Consider the following 21,001-nt stretch of genomic DNA (forward strand, 5'->3'; position numbering starts at 1 on the left):
AAAAGGCAGAGGAGTGAAACAAAGAAACCAGCTATTGTTCTTGGAGAGTCCAGCATTTCTGGGTTTCAGAACTTCTCTGGCATTGGAACAAATCTGGAGGTTTTAAATCTCTGAAAAACAAACTTAATTAGTAAAATTTTATAGAGCCCAGGATATCTTTCAGGGTTTCCAGGAATACTATTTGTTGGGGTCATACTGTGGCAGTTTGTAATATCTGGCTGAAACTTAATAAGAATAATCTCCAGAATGACCTCTCGACTTGATTTGAAATCTCTTACCAACTGAAACTCTATTTCTTTACCCCCTTCTGGTCAACTAAACCATGACGTAAGGGCCAGGCTCATCTTTGGAACTTATGTCTCACAATGCCAGGGCTCGGCTTACACACCTTCACTCAAGAAAGGCCGATGAAGTTTGGGATATCTGTCTCAGCTGGGAGAGCACATGGAGACATCTGCTAGCCGCCTCTCCTGCCTTTCTGTATCATGAAGCTCCCGTGGGGACATATCCCTTCTTCATCTCCAAAGGTCTTTGGCTGTGTGGACTCTGTCATTTATTTTATTACAGAAATGTTGGCATCAAAAGTTTTTTTTTATTCACTAGACACATTTAATATTTTCCAAATGATAGGATGTTTATGTGTGCACAGATACATATAAATGTGTGTTTAATGCAGTTAAGTAGCACTCTATGTAATTAATATGTAGAAACTTTGTAACTGGGGATATGGAAAATTATTTTTTAATGTCTTCATTTTTGTTCTTTAGTCACATAAAAGATAATTTACAAGGCATATATGCTATGAATGTAACCCCCCTCAGCACACACACACATTTATAATGTTAAGTTTTGACATGCTTAAAAGATTTAAAGCCAGGAGCAAACATCTGTCAGACTAATTTTTTGCTTTTTCATAAGTGCAACTTTTTAATAAAAATTTACATCTAGATAAACAATCTTCAGGTTTTTGAAACTTTAATAAGATTTTAAAAACATCATGACTTTAAACTGAAAAACATACACGTTTAGCACACAAATATTGTAATATGAATCAACTTCAACTCCATTTGAAAACGTGAATCAAATTACGTAAGTTTTAGAAGTTAGTAATTCACACTTAAGCAAGTTAGCGTCTTGCTGAATTCAGCCTTTGTAAAAAATACTTAGTGCATATTATAATGGTACAATGTGTTTTTGTACCATTTTGTTGATTTTTTTTTACTTTCTTAAACAATAGTAAGTTCTTGAAAACTGGTAGATAACAGCTAACTTTCTATGACGTGAAATTTCCAAGGGTAACAGTTAAATTTTGTAACAGAACACTTTCTATAGATTTCTTTTCCTATCTTAAAATTTTAAAAGCAATCATTTGTAAGGATTGCATCAACATCAATTTAGCAGAGGAAGATCAAACTTTATTGAAACTGCTTGCATACAAAATATATTGCACTATAACCAAACAAATGTTAACATAAAACCCAATCTGTTGTAGCTAATATGTACAGAGAATATTGCCCAAGAGCAGATACATTACAAGGTCATTCTACCTTGGTTAATTATCTACAGTATTTTAAACCAAACAGCTTACAGATGATGTGTGCAAGGTACCAATTTCTATTTTCAAATACTATACATTCCCAAAATAAATAACTAGAAATCAACATTAATGTTTGGCAATACTTTTAAAAGACTTTTTAATATTCGTTAAATCATGTGCAGTTCGTTGCCTTTTTAATATGCTTATTTGTATGCAAGGAAAAGTAACTGTAAAATGAAAATTCAAAGAAACAAACTCACAAAATACATCAGAGGCAGAACTTAGGTTTGTACGGCTCTGTACAGATTCAGTGGTACCCCTATTCGGAGTTACTTTTTTTTTTTAAGAAAAATATAACATCTTAGAGTGAAGGTCCTTCACATATTTTTCCTCAGTAAATTTCATTCATTAAAAAAATAAAAAAGAAACAAAACCCAACATGTCAAAAAACAAAAACACAAAACCCAAAAAACAAAAACAAAAGAAAAAGTATTATTTGTTAACCATCCTTTAGTCTGCTTTCCAATTCCGGTATAAATTAGACCTCATATTTCAAATTTTTCAAAACAAATTAACCTACTTCTAATGTTTCTTAGACAAAGTACCTGTATTTTACAGGATTATTATGCACACATGGAAATGACCTTCCTATCTCCCCGAAACAAGCTCGAAATTAAAATATGAGAAAGTTCACAAAACTTGGGGAGGATAAAATTAAAAAAGGCTTTAAGTTAAAATTGGTCATCAGGCCAAAGAGCAGGCATATCCTACTAACTTTCGACCAGGAAGATTTGTTCCTACCTGAAAATGTTTTAGCCTCTCTCAAATGAAAAGATAGTTATTTCTTCTCCTGTCTATACAGAAAAATTACACATCCCTCTCAATAACACTATTTGTCAAATTTCAGTGCAACGAAACAAAAACAAAACAAGTCCTATTCTTTATACTGCCTAACCTGATGTTTATGTAAGGAAAAAAAATATGGAAAGCATGCATTCTTCTATAAAGTACTAATGTTTGACAGGGTTTGCTACATCTTTAACATTTAGTGTTTCCAACTTATCTTCCCTGAACTCAGCATCCAAATATAATATTCCTACCTGCCAAGATATAGAAAAGGCACAGATCAAACAACTTTTTTTTGCTAATGAAAATGACAAATTTAACATCACACATATTTCAGGGTCCACTAAAATACTGGAAAAGTGGACCAGAACATAAACTGACACAGGACATGAAATGACATAGCATTTCATGGAGACTTCTAGATAAGATCGAAAACAGAAGTCTAACACGGTTACCATAAATGCTATCTATTCAGAAAAACTGAAATGTACTGTAAGTTACCACCCATTGCAGGAAAATGGCCCAAATTAACAGAGTATCACTGCTTACTACTTAAAAAAATAAAATAAAATAAAGTCTTGTCCTGAAGTGCTAAGTTTACTTTAAAAGCAATGCTTCGAAATTCATTTTTTTTTTTTTTTGGTGCACATCTGAAAATTGTTGCTTATAGCCAATACCAAAAAAAAAAAAAAAATTAAGTCTTAACAGAATTTGTGTTCATTTCATGCCCTGCGCCATCTTGCCTACTATTTGTCTTTGGCCTAACAAAGTTTTCTAACATGGAATAAGAATTACGGAAATGGTATAGGAAATATAACTTCGGAATTATGCAGTTTAGGGTACTCCATTCACAAGTGGTTGCTGACCATCCACGCTGTCTGGCTTTTCCTTCTTCTGGTTACGATCTTTACCCGTGCGCAGCCGATTACCTTCACTGGAGGTATTCTGTAATGTTTTAGTGTGGACACTCCTTTCATTATTGCAGTCAACTCTGATCTAAAACAAGTTATAGTTATTATATATATAGACCATCTTCAATTGTAATCTGTAATTGGCCTGGCAAGAAATTTAAGCCTAAAGTGAAAATTCCAGGGTAAAAGGGGAAATGGAGGTGGGAAGAGAAGTAGTACAAAAAATTAAGTTTAGGTACAATCTTTATTTGGTTTTTTGATTTCAAAACATTCTTCTTTCCTGGAACATATTGGTCATGTGACTGCATCCAAAGTTAGACTAAAAACTCACAATTCTACCGTGTCTTCTTCTAAGCAGAATAAAACAATGAGAAACACAGAGTTAAAATGAATTATTATTACCAACTACCAGAAGATATGCATGCCTATAAGTCTAGAGGTTCAAAAAGAACAGGTTATGCTCCTAAGATTGTGAAACCCAGGGAAGAGAACAAAATAATGTCTTCCTATTCTGACTTTACCAGAATAAAAACTCAACCAACTCACCTATTAACTAGGCTTTATTTTACTACACTTTTAAATCTATCATAGGTAAGGTTAAATTTCTCCATACTGAGGGTTCTCATCATCTTTTAGTAGAAAAATATGAGTGCTGGTTTATACTCTACTTGTATTTCAATAAGGGAATTCAGATGATCCTAAGACTTAACTTTGTCTCAGGAATAAATAGGGAACGCTGAAGAAATTTAACAGTGGGATGACTGGAATCCTAGGAGTGTATGCAATTTCAAATATAATATGCTAAGGTCTACAAGATTATTTTAGTGCCACATGAACTCTCAAACACTGCTAACAGAATTCCAGAAGCTGCACAAAAGATAATAATGACCAATAGGCCTAAAATAACTATCAAATTTTGACCTGTTTCAAGTACAAATGTTAAATAAATCCCGAAATGTACAAGTGTTGGGTCTGAGTGTATGTTTTAAATGTGTGGCTGTCAAGTTTTGATTTGCATCTATTCTCATAAAGAACACACAAACTTTTTATTCAATAGTTTGTTTTAATTATAAATAAAATTATAAATATGTATCCTTTTAACCAATGTGATAGGATTGCACAATTAATCATACATGGTAGTTAAAGTGGGGGATTACAAAACTGGAACATAATAAATATCTTAAATCTTTGTAAAGCATATATACGTACATTAATTCGCCAATCTTTTTATCTAGGTCCAAGGTCTTTTCTATGCTGGTCCTTAAGAACCTGTCAATAGTTAACACCTACTCAGAATTGCTATTTTTTCTAAGGAATATTCCATCATAAAATGTTCTTGCTCTAAAAAAAAGTCTCTCACTAGTCTTTGGATGTTGGTCCCAAACCAGTTCATAGTCAGGAAGGGACATTAAGGTCTTGGATTAAGAATTAAAAGTTAAAGAAGAAATATAACAGAGCATGGGTTCTGAGAGTCAGAAACCAGGACTCAAATACCACTCCACCACATGCTAGCTACGTGACGCTGAGCAAAGGACTGAACCTCTCTCAGTCACTCTCTATTCACACATAAATTATGGAATAATAAAATTACTTACCTCAGTGAGTTGCTGTAAGGGTAAATGAGATAAAACACACAAAGCCCTTAAGCAAAGGTACATGGAGGTGCTAAGGACTAATTAAAAAAAATTATTTAATAATGAATTCACAGCACCAGCAATGATCAATTGGGAAGGGATTATCCAGACTCTGCAAACGAGCAGTTGATTGATTGTGTATGTACCAGCTGAATATCACCAGCCTGTCTATTTCATGGTAATTAGCCCCAAAACAGATATCTCCTTTTCCTTAATTCCCACTTAAGGAGGAAACACTCTACCCTTGCAACTAAGGAGAGAAGGGACCCACAGGGCTGATTCAGGTCTCTTAGTATACTCCAGGATATTCCTTTCCTTGGAGAATGGGAGTGAGGCAAGGGTGGGAAGACACCACGAATGTGGTATTACTCTTAAAGTCACAATATGGCTGTCAAAGTCTTCATGAATATTTGGACTGCTTATTCTCTAGGAAATTTCCCTTATTTAGATATCTATCAGGAAGGACTAATATTGCCCACAACTGTTAAGCTGAAGGGAAAATACTTCACGTATACCAAATTTGTAATCTTTGGAAATGTTTAAAAGTAAAGTAGAATAAACTCATAAATCTCAAACTATCATATTCAAACAATTTAGATAAAAAAAAAAAAGAGGCACATAGGTTTACCTGAAGGGATCCATCCGCTGTTCTTCCTTTAGCCTCTCTTGGATTGCGTGGACGATTATCTGTTCGGGAGTGATCGTCGTTTCCTATAGCAACATTTTTAAAAGGTTTAACAGTTACTGATTCTGAAATGCTTTTACAGTCTTCTTTATTTCCATTTCCTGTATTTATTCAGACCCACAGAATCTAAAATGTAATCAATCATCTAGGGATTCCAGTAATAAGATGGTTAATCTAGAACACCACCAAGAAATGGAAAATGTTTCAAAAGACACAATTCTGCACTAACTACATTACTGGTCAACTTGAGTTAATTCTCAGATGTTTGTTACGTTTAAAATCTAAAAAGAAGCTGACCTAGTTATCAATGGTTATTCATGTATTCTCCATGAATCATAATGAAGGCTGTCCCATAGTCTATTAACTACTACATGTGTGAAAAGCTGATTCTTTCCTATGATTATCAGCAGGAAACAAGAGAAAAGGGATGTGGAGAATACTTAATTGAATCATCAAGCTTTTTCATGGAACTTCAAACAATTGTTAACATTCACCTTTATTTTTAACAAATGAAAACCTTCATACCTTTGAAGCCTCCTCCACGACCTCTTCCTCCCTGTCCTCTTCCTCCGCCTCCACGCCGACGTCCATCTCCTCTGCGTAGGAAGTTCTCCCTCTCTTCCTCTGTTGGAGCTAATGACCAATCACTGAGTTCATCTCTGTGGTCAGATTCTGTTTCAGAAGCATTTGATGCTTCAGAATTAGTTCCTATCGAGAGTTAAAAGTTATATACCATTGTCCGACTTAAAAAAAAAAGTTAGGCTGATAGAAGTTTCCAGAGACTTTTAGGGGTAATCCATTACTTTTTCCAATTTATAAGCCCACCAGAGTATTATCACCTTCCATTTTGTAAAACAAATTATCTTAAATTCAAAATGAAGGCTTCACAATATTTGAAAAGTTTTTGCTTATTTTTGGTTTTTATTTTCTTTTAAAATGGGTATTTTATTAGCTACCTAAGTTCCAACCTGAGTGTGCCACATCATTAAACAGCTGTGCTCCTTTAAAGATCTGTGCTCTCTGGAGAAAAAGTTGTCTACAACTGTTAAATGCAGTATCTTAATTAATAAAACCTCTATAAAGAGAGCTCCTTTTAACAAGGTTTGGCCTAGGGACAGAGGAGAATGCACAAGTTTTAGCAATTCTGAGAGGGGCAAAGCAGGCCACTGTGGCAACTGTCTCAGGGAAGGATCTCTAGTGGGATCAGGGATTGGACTTGGTTGAAGGAGAATATGCCTGCATGATGTTAGGTTCACAACCTTCCCTCCCACTCCCACTGGAATGACATCATTAATAAAGGAATTACTATAATAAACTCATCATAACTGAGGTGAAAAAATTCCATGGTGAGATAAAAATTCATGAGCCAAAAGAGCAGACTCTTAGGAGAGGGCTAAGGGTTAGGTTTAAGGTTGGCTTTAGGAGTAGGCATCTTTTCCCGACTCCAGAATATCAACTCTACTACCTCTCTCTCTTCCTCTGTTGGAGCTAATGACCAATTATAGCTTCACCATTATAGCTTCATTCCTGTGGATCTTGAAGGCTTTTCCATCTTAAAGAGTTCCTTTTTAAAATGCAAATATTTGTGAGATGGATTATACCTTACACCATATACCATCATTAGCAAGTTACATAGTTGATATACAGTTGAGCAAGAAAGACAGTAGGGACTGGTAGGTGGGATAGGGTTCAGTGAAAGGTGTTGGGGGAGAGAAGCAGTAGCACTGACAGAAAAGCTGGAAAGGCAAAGGGAAACTTCGCCTACTTCTTGACTGTGCCTAGGGCTGACTTTGGCCAGGCCACTCAAAATCACCTTATGAGCCACAGGATGCAGACCCCTGATTTACACAGTCCATCCAGCAAGTATGACCAGCACATGCCTGACAAAAAATGAGCCACAGTACACAAATGAAAAAGTTTTGTCTATACAGAAATAAAATCAGGAAAGATCTTAAGAAGTTCATCAACACGCAAGGGCTTAAGCAGGTTTATCCCCAATCAGAACATGGACAGAACTCACACCTGCCCTGTGAACTGTGTGGGTTATTGTCAGGTTTTTACTACATGTATCTGCAATATAAGACCCCCTGTGAATTGGAAACCATGTAGTGAGAAACTGTTATAATGGGATTCTAATGAATAGTAGAGATTAGCAGCTATTAAGTCTAGGAACAGATAAAGTTACTGAGTAAAATGCTTAGTTTGTACCTGAAGTATATCCAGGACCGCGTCTGCCGTGCCCCCTATTTCTGTAAGGTCTACTACCTCGACCCATTCCTTGACCATCATCAGTCACATAGCCTTTTTCCTTATCTGTACGATTTGGTGGTGGTCTAGAACTAGCTCCAATCTGTCGCAACTGCTCATCAATTTGTAATCTCTCCAAACGCAACTGGTCTACCTCCTATTTAAAATATACAAGATAACAGTAAAAATAATTTGACATTTTAGTTAATAGTTTTCTCCTTTTCATCAGATAAAAAGTATACTGGAAATACTTCAATTTCAGTTCTAAATTTACAATAAACACAGAATTATCAGGAAATGAAATGGTCTTCTTAAAAACAAAATTACTGTAACAGGTTACTGATGTCCCAAATCAGAGATATAACAGATACTCAGCATTAAAATTATACTGTTTGATTTGGCAATATTATCCAATTATTTTATTGCTAAGGCACAGATTTGCTAGTTTTGGGAGCTCTTGATGACCGGATATTGAATGAAACAATCCTAAAATGTACAAATACAGATAAATGACATTTCAGGTTTAAACAACCAACCTTAAAAATCACATATGATGAATAACCTTAATTGGAGTAGATTTGCCAATTAAGATCTTAATATACAGAACATTGTGTTTGGGCCATCATTTGTTTTAAAAGAATAAACACTATGGTAAGTCTTTAGATGTGATCAATACAATTAAGGAACAACTGTTTTCAATTAAGTGAAAATGCTGACATTCCCACATACAAGGGGAAAAAACCTATTTAATAGCTGACCAAAAAAGCTGGGTCTTACATCATGCCTTTAAAATGTCCTAAAGACTTCAACTCTGCTAGAATGAATATGACATAGAGTATAAATTCAGTTGCTCAAAATATACACATGGAGCCCACTGACAGACCCTTACCCACAGTGCTACCAATATGTCAGTTTCTGTCAAATCCAGATGAAACCTCATTTTTAATCCCTGAACTTCCAATCCACCCATAACACCTCATTTATTGACTAGAGGGAATTAGATTCATGATGATAGGAGTACTGGGTGTGTCTCAGTCAGGCAGAGGCTGTCTATATGAACAATAATTAGAAAAGTCCCTGTAAAACCAAATCTTGACTGTGTCAGCTTCTGGAAAAAAAAAAAAGATTAGGTAAGGGTCAAGGTGAGCTTCATCTGAGCTCTAGATGCACAATTTCTATCTTAATTTTTTTTTTTTTTTACATGGGCAGGCACTGGGAATTGATCCCGGGTCTCTGGCATGGCAGGCAAGAACTCTGCCTGCAGAGCCACTGTGGCCAGCCCCACAATTTCTGTTTTACACAGGATTTGAACAAAGGAGAGACAGAGTCGCTTACTCTAAAGGTATAGTTAAAGCTCATGAAACAGGTCTATCTTGCAAAACAGAACAGTAGTTCAGGCTATCCTATTGGACCAAAACCATGAGATGCTAGGCCCAGTTGAGGGAAGATCTGGTGATGGAGAGAATGGCAATTGAACAGTTTCTGATAACCACAAAAATATTCAACTAGGGAGAAAAATATGAAAAAATATGAGATAGAAAATTAGTTAAAAGAACAATGGTTTTGATATAATGCGACCCTAACTTTCTAGGTCTTCAAACATATTTAAACCAAGAATATGAAGAAAAACATAAGGACTACACATAAAACACACTTTAAAACAAAACCAAATAAGCAAACCAAAGGGATATTCTATCTCGGCGAACTTTCCTGGATGAAACCTTCCAAATTTTAATTACTATCTTAAGAATGAATGAAATGCCCAGTTATTGCTCTTTTTCTTCCTTTCACTCTTATTTACATACAAGTACAAATTATTTCTTTTCTATTTCTTTCTTTTACGAGATCAGCAAAAAGGTAGCACCATAAATAGCAGAACAGAAAATTAGATTACTTTTTAAAGACTATTTAATGCTGGCTACATTATGATTTTGATACAAACAGACACAAAGAAGAGACTATAGAAATGGAATGGATCGTGTGAAATTACATAACATTATACAATGTAACATCAAATTACATGCATAACATTTCAGCCAAAAAGAATTTTAAAAAGCATCTAGTCTAGGGAAATGACTTGCCTCAAGTCACATGTCATCTCCTTACAGAACAGAGACTAGAAGCAGTGCTCTTTCCACTACACTTTGAAGCCTTCTAGCTTGCAATGTAGGGAAAGCAAAACTGGACAAACACTAAAACGAGCATTTATAAAATGACAGTGCTTATACTCTGTGTAATGGAGTATAAAGAAATATACATATGGAAAACACTTAACAGAAGACTTCATGAAATGCTGGGATTTCCTTGATACATGACATAAAAGGGACAACAAAGGCAAGTGATACAGATGCACAATTTGCCTGGGAAAAAACCCCACAAAGGCTAGGAAGGATCAACTGGATTAAAAGGATATGCACAGGATTACTTAACTTGAGAGCCAAGGGCTTAACAGGAGAATAATGGGAACTAAGGGAATTTATAGAGAATTGGGATATTAGTTCTTAAATTTACAATGACAGAAAATTGACTTATGTTTCCAGAAGGAATACAAGCTGAACAAAGTATTTTCTTTATTACCTTTTATAATTCACTCACTGGTAAATATAGACTAGAATGAATCCTAATTGCTGAAATATTTATTATGGAGTCTTTATATTTTAATGCAAAAAGATTAGAAGTTATAGTTCTTTCTGTTCTCACCTTTAAATAGTTCAGGTGATAATCCAAAAGAACAGTGGCATTAGCGATGCTGTCCTTTGTTCCCACAAAAACAAACGGTACCATACCCTGAAAAAGAAATCGCAACAATGAGTTTATAAAATTAATGATGGATTTATCTGAATAGTGAAAATAATGACTAAATCCCTACCATAGGGTATATGGCAAACAGTAGGTATAGAGATGTTTGTTATAAAAATCAATCAACACTTGAAAACATAAGCAGTTCCTATATTTTACACATGTACTGTGAAGAACGGCAGATTAATGGAGCAACTTCTAAAATTCACCAGGTTATTATGTTTTAAAGACTACTATTAAATGTTAGCAAAAATCACAATTGTATAATGCAAAATTATACAACCTTTAAGATGAGATGCATAAACTTCTGCAAAAACTAAATTGGTTTGTTAACTAGGTCAACAGGGTATAAACAAAACACAAACAACAAGCAAAAACACCAGGAATAGTTCGATTCCCGGTGCCTGTCCATGCTAAAAAAAAAACCCAGGATAAGTAAAAATGCACTGAGTAATATGTAAGAGAAAGAAATATAGACACATTCAAGAGCATAAAATTTAGCAAGCCCAGATACAATTCAATAACTTACTCTGAAAAATGTAAAAGGGAGAATCATAAGGAAAGTCTGATCTTCTCCCAGTGGTAAAACTTTAGTATGAGGATAGAACATATATATATTTTAAAGTATACTAAAGTTTATACTTCTAGTCCATCAGTAAAATTCAGAAAAAAAGTCTTGATTTCTTGTCATAAGTTGTAGGAAAGCCTAGCCACAGCTGTGCAAAACACCTGGCAATTACGACAGACATTCAAAGTTGATAACAGTTTAATATTTTGTTTCTGAAAAAATACACTTGGTTATTAACATTCATGAGTGATGAAAGAAAAGCATATGGTAACTTTGACATGGCTAGATTAATAATTTTCTGGGCAAAGTTAAAAGGTGTGAAAAACCAAGACACTGTTCCTTAAACAAAGGACCAACCATACTTTTAAAAAGAACATTCATTTGTTGGTGTGGCTACTGATGGGCTGTATTCAGCATACAACATTTTCAAAATGTTTTGTGGGTCTGGAACAGATTTTTCTTTTTCCCTCCACATGTACTTGGCTGTTGATGGGAAAGAGAACTGAACAATTCAGAATTACTTCTTACAGACTGACCTTCATCTGGCAGGCAAAGCACTACCTCCTAGGAGCAACCACCACCTGAAGAATCAGGTGCTACTGAAAACCCATGAGCTTCAACTGGATTTTCTATTTGGCATGAAATAACACACAAGTAATGGAAATAATCAGGCCTATGGATCAGATCTCTCCTCAAAAGCATCTTTTTGTGGCTACTGAGATTTTTCTCCCCCCTTCAACTGACTTTACCTGGTACAAAGCAGTTAACCGTATTATTTCCCAAAATGCTGTATGAGGAAATGATACCCCCTTTCCTCTGGGTCAAGTATCACCAAAATAAACTTTAGAACCTGTTTTCACAGGTTTAAAGATTTTGAACCAAATAATTTTAAAACATTTTCTCTTGCAACTTGTCCAAAGTGTTGGTGCACTCAAAGTGTCACTCTAATTTAAACACATCGCTAATGTTTCTGAACATTAAATTAAAGAAAGGTGGGAGTAAAATGAAAAGTGGAGGCCTTCAATGTGGACACCATGAAGAAGTGATTCCATCTTCTGTCTAGCAGGAAGAAATATATAATCCAGTTGCAGCTAAAGTTCTCTTTGTAAAATGGGTAGCATTTTTGCTTTAAATGTCTTGTAAGCCCAAACGGTTTTTCTACAAATAATTCAAAGGGACCAGGGAATATATTAAAAAGTGAGATGGGCAGTGTGACGGTGGCTCGGTGGCAGAATTCTCACGTGCCATGCCATGCCGGAGACCCAGGTTCGATTCCCGGTGCCTGCCCATGTAAAAAAAAAAAAAAAAAAAGTGAGGCCCTGCCTTTAAGAAACTCATAATGTGGTTGGGGAGATCAACAAGTAAATGTCTATGTAATAAAGTGTTAAAACAGAGGGGAGAACATGGGAATACATAAGGAGAAAAGGCTCTTGGCCCAGTCAGGGGTAGGGGGACCTGTTGCAAGTACACAAGGAAAGCTTCCTAAGGAGTAAAGTCAAAATGGACACGGCAAGCTGGAGGCAGCTGACCAAAGAGGAGGAGGAGAGTACGTGTCCAGAGGAAATAAGTGCACACGTCTAGAAGCAACAGAGAGCATAATAATGTTCATAGAATTCTAGGTACTCCAGTATGGCTCAAGATTCTACAGAGTGCCAGGGGAAGGAACGCTGAGAGAGTATACTGGAGAGATAACCGAGAAAGGCCTTACAAGCAACATTAAGCAACTTGAGCTTGAGCCCCAGGGTAATGGACACATATACCCACAAACACTCCTCCACCGTCCCCCAACCCTGATGATCACTTGTAGTCTATCTTAACAAGGGGAATAAACATTAAAATATAAAATTAAAATGTATTTTTCAAGGAATGTTTTCCTACCTGCCAAGCCTTGAGTTCAGGTTTCTGGGATTCCCCTGCTACAATTGATGAAACCACTAACACCTAAAGCAGTATAAGGAATGCAAGTGATGTCATTAACTATAACAAATGATACACAGAAGCCTGAACGCAGGACTTTCACTGTAGGACTTCTAAACCCAACTCTAAATATTTAGGTTAGTTCAACTATAGAAAACCAGTTTCTAAAATATGGCTTTAAGTAGTAACTAATTCATCTATCAGAAGGTACATTTTGAACCACTACACCTGCAAAATTTCAAGACAGAGCATGAAGAAATGAAAGTCCACCCTCAAAAGAAAATTGTGACTATTAAATGTAACCCCATATTTTATGTTTACAGCATACAATTTGTCACTGTGAATAAACTGAAATGTATGTATTATTTTGGTCTGTCATATCGCCTAAGTTGGCAATCAGAATGGAAAAAACAGAACATGAGTTCTACAAGTCTAACCAGAGAAAACACCCAAAACACCAATCTGACATCTGAGTCGAAGAAATAATAGTGTATTTCAAAGTGACAGACATTTCTTACCCTCTGGATTTTTGTACTGTTAGGTTGAGAAAAATGGGTGCTGTTTTCCTTTAAATCTAAATGTTTCTTTTCTTCTGAGGGATTAGATCCAACCCTTGAATTATTGGAAGGTAGGGAATTTGGTGGGATAATTTCCTTAGTACAAAACACAAAAGAGAAAAAAGGATCAATTTTTAAGATTTCATTTAGTTCCATCATTGTATCAATTATCACATTCTGATTTAAAAGTGCAAATTATTTTAAACATTTTTGGTATATGAAATTACAGAATATAAAAATCATTCCTAAATATGCAGGAAAACCCTCCCAAAGACTCACTTCAGCTAAAAGACCCTTTCACAAAAGAAAGCTAGACGATATGTGAAATTGTGACACTTTGGGGAGTAGTATCTTAAACAATAGTACTACTGAACAAAAGAGCATGCCCTCATCTCCCCCATTCCATTCAAAAACTTTAGAAGTCACCACCAAAGAACAAACATTCATGAAGATAGAAGTGTGGGTTATAGAATTTAAAGACGAGAATGACAGGGAAAAGATTTATGCCAGATGAAAATGTGAAGCAAACTCCCAACCTGAAAGTCCAAACTATGAATGCCATGAAACTTAGTGTCTCCATTTTGTCTGTCAGTAACATTAACATTTGAAAAGTGCCTTATAAACAAAGCACTTTCACATAATTATTTTATTAAATTGCCACAATGTCACATTCAGAGATACAGGTTTCATATCTAAAAAATTATGACTACCCATTTTAAAGATTCAGAAATAAGACTTAAAGGAGTTAAAGTGACTAAGCCAAAGTCAAAGTATTAGCGAATGGACAGATGCCATTATCTACAACTATAACATTATAACAGGCATGGCATTAGCAGACTTGATAGCTAGAATTTTAACATTCACATCATGTGTATATTAGAGAGACTACTAAAATAAATATGCCAATTAAAACAATAAAAACGTCTTTTATTAAGATAAACCAGATACACACGTATTATAACATACCTCTTCTTGTGGAACGTTTTTCTCATTTTCAGCCTCAATTCTCACTCTCACAACTCCTGACTTGTCCACAATCTCCTGAATCAGTTTTCCATTTTTTCCTATTACTTTGCCTAAGTTAAGAAAGGAATAATTCATGTTTGGTTTTAAAACTACATAACTCAAACTAGTAAGCATGTCCCACTGTAACCTACCACATTCAAATATATGTATTGGATTAAAAGACTTCAAAAATCAAAACAAAGAATCTTTTCAAGGCAGAAATAAACTGTTTTAGTAGGTCATCATTACTTTTAAACACCTTTGGTCAGGTAGTAGAGTTGATTGATTCCTGTGAATTGATTAGGTAAATCTGAATTTTTAAGGTAGTTCTTAATTTCCATGAAAGAGTATGTTTTAACTTGCTGGTACTGTGATATGTACTACTCAGCAGGTTCTCAAAAAAGGAATTAAGGAAAAGGAGGATATACAACAATATACATATATGCTTATTTAACAATTTCAATTCCTATCTAATTAGAATTTGCTCCTTTGCCCATGGTAAATAATTTTACAATTGTATATCACCATTTATAAAATATACTCTTTTTCAAAACAGTGACTTAAGCACCTATAAATATATCTAAAGGGAGTATAAATTCATCATGTCAGTTAACACAATATTACTCCTCTGTGTTACTCACATATTATATAGCAGTATACTAAAGTGAAAGGATTGTCCACATAGTAAAAGCGAAAAGATCAGTAAAGCACACTTTAAGATAATTCAAGACCACAATGAAAAGGTTCAAAACCAGTTTAAGTATTATTCAATCACATCTGTAAAAACTTCAAAAGACATCAAATACTAGTAATCAAAAAGCACTTGATTTTTTCCCTCTTTTAATAAAAGTCAATCATATACTCAACTGGAAAATGACAACTCTCATGTTCACCATTACACATTAGCGCATTACCATTACACATTACACCATTACCATTACACAAGATATCAAGATAAACAAATATAAGAACTACTAAAACTAGAAATCTGTATATGAACTTCATCTGATTTCCAGGGCTTTCCCCTGGTATCTAAAGCACCATTTGGCCATGTCCACCACATGCTCACCCCACCATTTCATCTTAAGCAGTATCAGGAACCACCAAAACAAGGGACAAAAATTGGAAGCCAAAATTTTCTTCGTGCCAATCCTAGATAAGAACTCAGGGAAAAGGCTTCTCACAACAGGATTTTTTGATTCTTCTAGTGAGAAGAATCTTGGTGCTCTTGCGCTGGGTGGCAGCCTCACTCACCCCTATAACCTACTATGACTGGTCAATGGTCAGGGAAAAGAACATACCCCACTAAATCAGTATTCCTGATCTAGGTCTTTTTGTCAATTATTTCTGCTCTTCTCTTCAAATGAAGAAGGTGTGTGGTGTGTGTGTGGAGGGGGGAGGGAGTCACGTGAAAACTCCCCAAAGTTTTTGAATCTATAACACTTATATTTTCATGAATGAATGCTGATTTTAACAAACGTTTAATGCACTAGCGAAAAAGATAAATTAGATTTTGGCAAGTTTCTATTAAGGCAATATTTTAAGTATTCTAAGCACTGTCAATTATAACTGACTGAACAATTAAACCAATTTGCTTTCAAAGTGGGTGAAGAACAAGCACACTTAAAGGAAAGGAAGAAATGAATATATAAACAGGAGAGGTTTTGAAAAATAAAGAAATCATAAATCGTATGTGGTCAAAGAAAGCTCACATAATACTGATTATGACATCTTCCTAAAGATTTGTCTTGCCAATTCTTAATTATACAAAAACGCTTTCTGGAAACTCCTAACATTCCCCATGTTGCAGTATACAATCTCTAAAATGGAATGGCTTTATTTTACTAACTAGAAACAAAGCAAACAAAAATCAGGCTGACTGTATTTCAGGCAGGCTTTCTGGTAAAACATCACTTCTTGTATTTTCTTTCCATTTAAGACCACAGGAAGAATGTATTTTTAATATTGAATAATCCAATTCTACCCAACATAATTATTTTCAAATTCCAACTGATGGCTAACTACAATTCCGCTTTGAATTGAACAGAGTTGTTTTGAATGAGGTGAAGGAAAGAGAACATTTAGAGAGAGTCCCTTGTAATGCCCAGAAATGAACTTCGCTGGGGGGGTGTGTGTGTGTATACATATAATATCTTGCCATTTAATTGTCAAACAACCCTTTGAGGTAGATATTATTAACATATTCCTTTTTTGGCAGGCAGTAAGACTTAGGGGAGCTAAGTCACTTGCTCAAGGTCACAAAGCTACCAACAAGTGAAGCCAGGACTGAAATCTAGACCCAGGGTCCAAGCTCTTTCCCTAACCATCATGTTATCTCAAACACAAACAAAACCCAATGATGCAAAAATTCATTTCCATTTGGTAAATTAAAAAAAAATATCTATAAGCTATATTTTTATAAGAAATCCTATCATTTAAAATAACTTACCTAACTCTAAAATGCATGCCATTGTTGATAAACTTTAAGAAAAAAATCATTCATAACCATACTGCTTGAGTTTATTACTTTAAACTTGTGCTATGCATATATTTTCTACACCTACAATTGTTGTCTGAGTTATCTCAATAACATCACATAGCCATGTTCTTTAGGTTATGTAGTATACAGTTGAGCTAATTCACATTACCTCACTATCATATTTGTACTTTATACTCAATCAGATGGTAATTTTCTTTAAGGAAAAATATTTTCTAGTGTTTTTAATCACATAGCAAGGTGTTTATAATTCTATGCTGACCAAAAAAAAAAGTCCTCGTTTTCTTCTTTAAACTTTTCCAAAGGGTATGCATTACCTTTTATAATCAGTCAAGAGTTGAAAGATAAAAACTGTATAGGCACATATGTTTCAATTTTATTTATAAATCAACAACATATGCAGTGTTTTGGATGAAAACTACACTTGGATTTGAAATGTTCTACTAAAGATAACTACAATATTTGAGGGTACTGATGGAGTTCCTACGTATTTTCTGGTACTCTTTTTAGTGGCGGTCAGGAAACAAGGCTGCTCAAGTCCATTACAATTACTGTTTTCTTTGCAGAAAACCACAAGTATTTGGAGTTATTTCTAACTTTGGAACTTATTACACTTAAGCAACCTACATTCAGATCTTCAATCCCGGGATAATTATATATACTATCATCATTTTATAGCCCCCTAAGAGAGATAAATACCAATTTGTTTCAAATTATAAAGTACCCAAATGTCACCCATTTTGAAAAACATTCAATTTGAAGATACATAAAATATACAGCAAGGGGGTCATACAAACTTTATCCTTCCAGGTATTAGTAGGTTTGAACTAGCAAAGCAGTTTCTTTTGCATACCTTCTGAAAATGTAATCTTTCAGTATCATTACTTATCAAATGTTTTCTGTATACTATAGGAACAAACCATATTTCAAAAGATTACATTGCAATGAAATGACCCCTCAAGTGGAGGAAATGGAATTCCATATGCTTAGATAATTTGTTTACTTAAATTGTATCTTTGTAGAGTATGTCAACAGCAATTTATGACTCACCTACTAAATTCCTTGGAACTTGTATGACATCTTCAGCAAATTCAAGAAAGCTTCTAGCCTTTTTCACTGCATCCTGGTCCTAATAAAAGGGAGGAAAAGTTCCAAGATGAAAGATGAGTCAGCTGAAATACTGGTTTCTATTTAGAAAATACATTTAGTGAAATATTTACCTCTCCATAAATGTGAAATGTGCAGGTATCTTCATCTAGATCAATAGCAGTGACCCCAGGCACTTTTCTAGCTTGCTGAATATTAGCACCATGTGTACCAATAGCTAGACCCATCAGATCTTCTCGTACGACAAACTGCTCATGAAACCTTGAGGCAAGTTGCCTTGAACTCTGAAGAGAAGTGCAAGTCTGATTAATATACTTTATCAAATATTAAAATAACTATATTTAGGTCAGCCATGTAAATTATCTTGACCTTGTATACCAGGGGTCTATAAATTAGTTTCAGTTGAAAACTAATAGGTTTTAGAAAATATCTCCCACAGCACCAGTTCTTTTGCTTTGTTTTGTTTTTTAGGCTACCTATGATCTATGCCATTTGATACATTTTTCTTAATAGGAAAGAGCTTGTGGACAATTTTCCAATGTAACTTTTAAAAACCTATTTGCATGATTGCCTTAGTTAACCAAAGACATCAATAATGCCATACTTTTAAGAACTAGATCAAATATTCCCAAATAAAACCCAGCTCACTGGGTCTGACAGACTCAATGTTACTTATTTTAAGCAAAAATGTTAAAAATAGTACCGACTGCATAGAATACTTATTCACATTATTTTTATTAAAGGATATCAATGGGTTTCTTTTTTTTATAAACAGTAGCATTTTTATAACTCATCACTAGAAACTGTGGTCTAGATATCCCTTTGTTGAAAACGACGACATTAAAAGGATACTCCCACCCCCCTCTCCATACCTAAGGAAAGGAACCATAAAATTGTTGATACGGTAGTTAAACTGAATGAGTAAGGAATGCCAAAGGTTTATAACTTATCTTACATATGCACCTGAAACCTAAAGAGATCAGAGTCTGTAAGACCTTATGATCTGGATCCACAAGGATAATGAACTCTTTCAAATGTTCAGTGATGATAAAATTAAGTTACACTGACACCCAAAACTTGTGGATAATCACTCCTTTTAAATAGTATTATCAAAAATTTAATGTTTAGTTCTAGCATGCCATTAATGAAAACCAAAACATATTAGTTGCTCATGTTGAAAAATGGGAATTCCTTATCTGAATATGTGAATCTCTTTAATATTAGTAGTGAAGAAAGATAGGCATGCACACTAGTTTCTCATTATTCAGTATACCTGATTAATTTGAATGAATGCATATATATAACTAGTATAAACAATTTTTAATGCATAATATCCAGTTTCCTAGATTATACTGATAAAATGTGCAAAATATTTGTGGGACTTTTCAAGAAGTTATATTTTTTGAGTTCTGGTTTATTTACCTGGTTCATTCTTTTTATTGATAGTTCACTGATAAATGTTAAGCCAAAGGTATGATGGATCATTTAAGAAGAATTAGACATTTAAGAAGAGGCATATGAGTATATTTCCATAATGTTCACAATGAAGGTAAGGAGGTTGGTCTGGCCTAAAAGTTATTAAAGAATCGCGAAAGAAACCACAAAACTGTGAACACAGGGACATCAAGAAAGAATGAGAGCAAAAATTAACAGACCTCCATTGCTATGAGGAGAACAAAGTATCAAAAGGAGATCTACTCTCCTGCTAATACTCCAGCAATCACACATCAAGTTGGAAGGCAGCAAATTTAGCAGGGTTTTACAAGAATACAGCCTTTACTACCTTCTCTCTTAAAATGCAGTCTGGAAATCCTTGTTTTCCCTATTTCAACTGATGGTGTTTTCCTTTTAACAAAATGAATAATGATGAGGAACTCTGGAATTTGTCAGTAATATATTTGGCATGGCACATTATACTAAATCCATTTAGTTTCTATGGTAATGGATGGAAGTACTAGATAGTTATCAATGAAAATAAATGTACAGTGATGGAAATTATTGGAGTATTAATAAAAGTAGATAAAATGCACCTGAAGAGACGAAATAGTAAGTTAGGGAAATAGCCTCTGGCAGGAATCTGAAGACAGGAGTTTTAAAGAGTGACAACCAATTAGAATGAAGAAGTTCTATACCCTTTTAAACAGAGATAAACATACATAATGAAAGGAATATGATTAGATATTTAAATACTTTCTTGTAATTTAATGATAACATGCTATCTGGAAGAAGTATTGATTTACTTTATTAGCAGCTTTGACAAATGTCTAGTAAAAATGAGCTTAATCAAAAGTCCCTTAAGATACATAAACTGCTGCTTAATTTTGAAGCCTCAGGCATGAAAATTTTAGTATGATTATCTTTTGCACGTTTTAATTTTCCAAAGTACAGAATATAAGGAATTAAGAAACAGTAAATTAATGACAACTGCCAAATATTCAACTTTTGTAACTGCACAATCTCCTTTCTAGATAGCTATTTATAAGCAGTGTTAGGGAAAGTGGCATACCTCCAGCTGTTTACTGGCTTCTTCATTTCTCAGTATTAGAGACAACTTAGTGCGCAGACTCCGAAAGTGCATGTCAATCAGCATATGTGCTCGCTTAGAGGTAACTTCACTGATGGACTAAATGATTTAAATTAACAATATTATTATCAAAGCAAATGAACCAAATGAAATAAAGTAAAACAGAC

General features: G+C 34.5%; 1 protein-coding gene across 13 annotated transcripts in view; it reads right to left on the reverse strand.

Annotated features, from left to right (window-relative positions):
• Nucleotides 1-579: 579 nt before the first annotated feature.
• Nucleotides 580-21,001, reverse strand: part of FMR1 (fragile X messenger ribonucleoprotein 1) — a 41,682-nt gene continuing 21,260 nt past the window's right edge. Inside the window, exons 7-18 of one of the 13 annotated variants that reach the window (XM_077145494.1) lie at nucleotides 20,817-20,933; nucleotides 18,424-18,594; nucleotides 18,254-18,332; nucleotides 14,668-14,777; nucleotides 13,663-13,797; nucleotides 13,106-13,168; nucleotides 10,561-10,647; nucleotides 7,822-8,017; nucleotides 6,139-6,321; nucleotides 5,557-5,639; nucleotides 4,504-4,563; nucleotides 3,271-3,379 (exon numbers count right to left, since the gene is read on the reverse strand). In XM_077145494.1, the coding sequence (XP_077001609.1) occupies nucleotides 4,522-4,563; nucleotides 5,557-5,639; nucleotides 6,139-6,321; nucleotides 7,822-8,017; nucleotides 10,561-10,647; nucleotides 13,106-13,168; nucleotides 13,663-13,797; nucleotides 14,668-14,777; nucleotides 18,254-18,332; nucleotides 18,424-18,594; nucleotides 20,817-20,933 (1,266 nt within the window). In that variant the 3' untranslated portion in view covers nucleotides 3,271-3,379; nucleotides 4,504-4,521. The other 12 variants (XM_077145495.1, XM_077145496.1, XM_077145493.1 and 9 more) reach the window with 12 other exon arrangements.

This window comes from Tamandua tetradactyla, chromosome X, assembly GCF_023851605.1.
Source record: "Tamandua tetradactyla isolate mTamTet1 chromosome X, mTamTet1.pri, whole genome shotgun sequence".
NCBI lineage: Eukaryota > Metazoa > Chordata > Mammalia > Pilosa > Myrmecophagidae > Tamandua > Tamandua tetradactyla.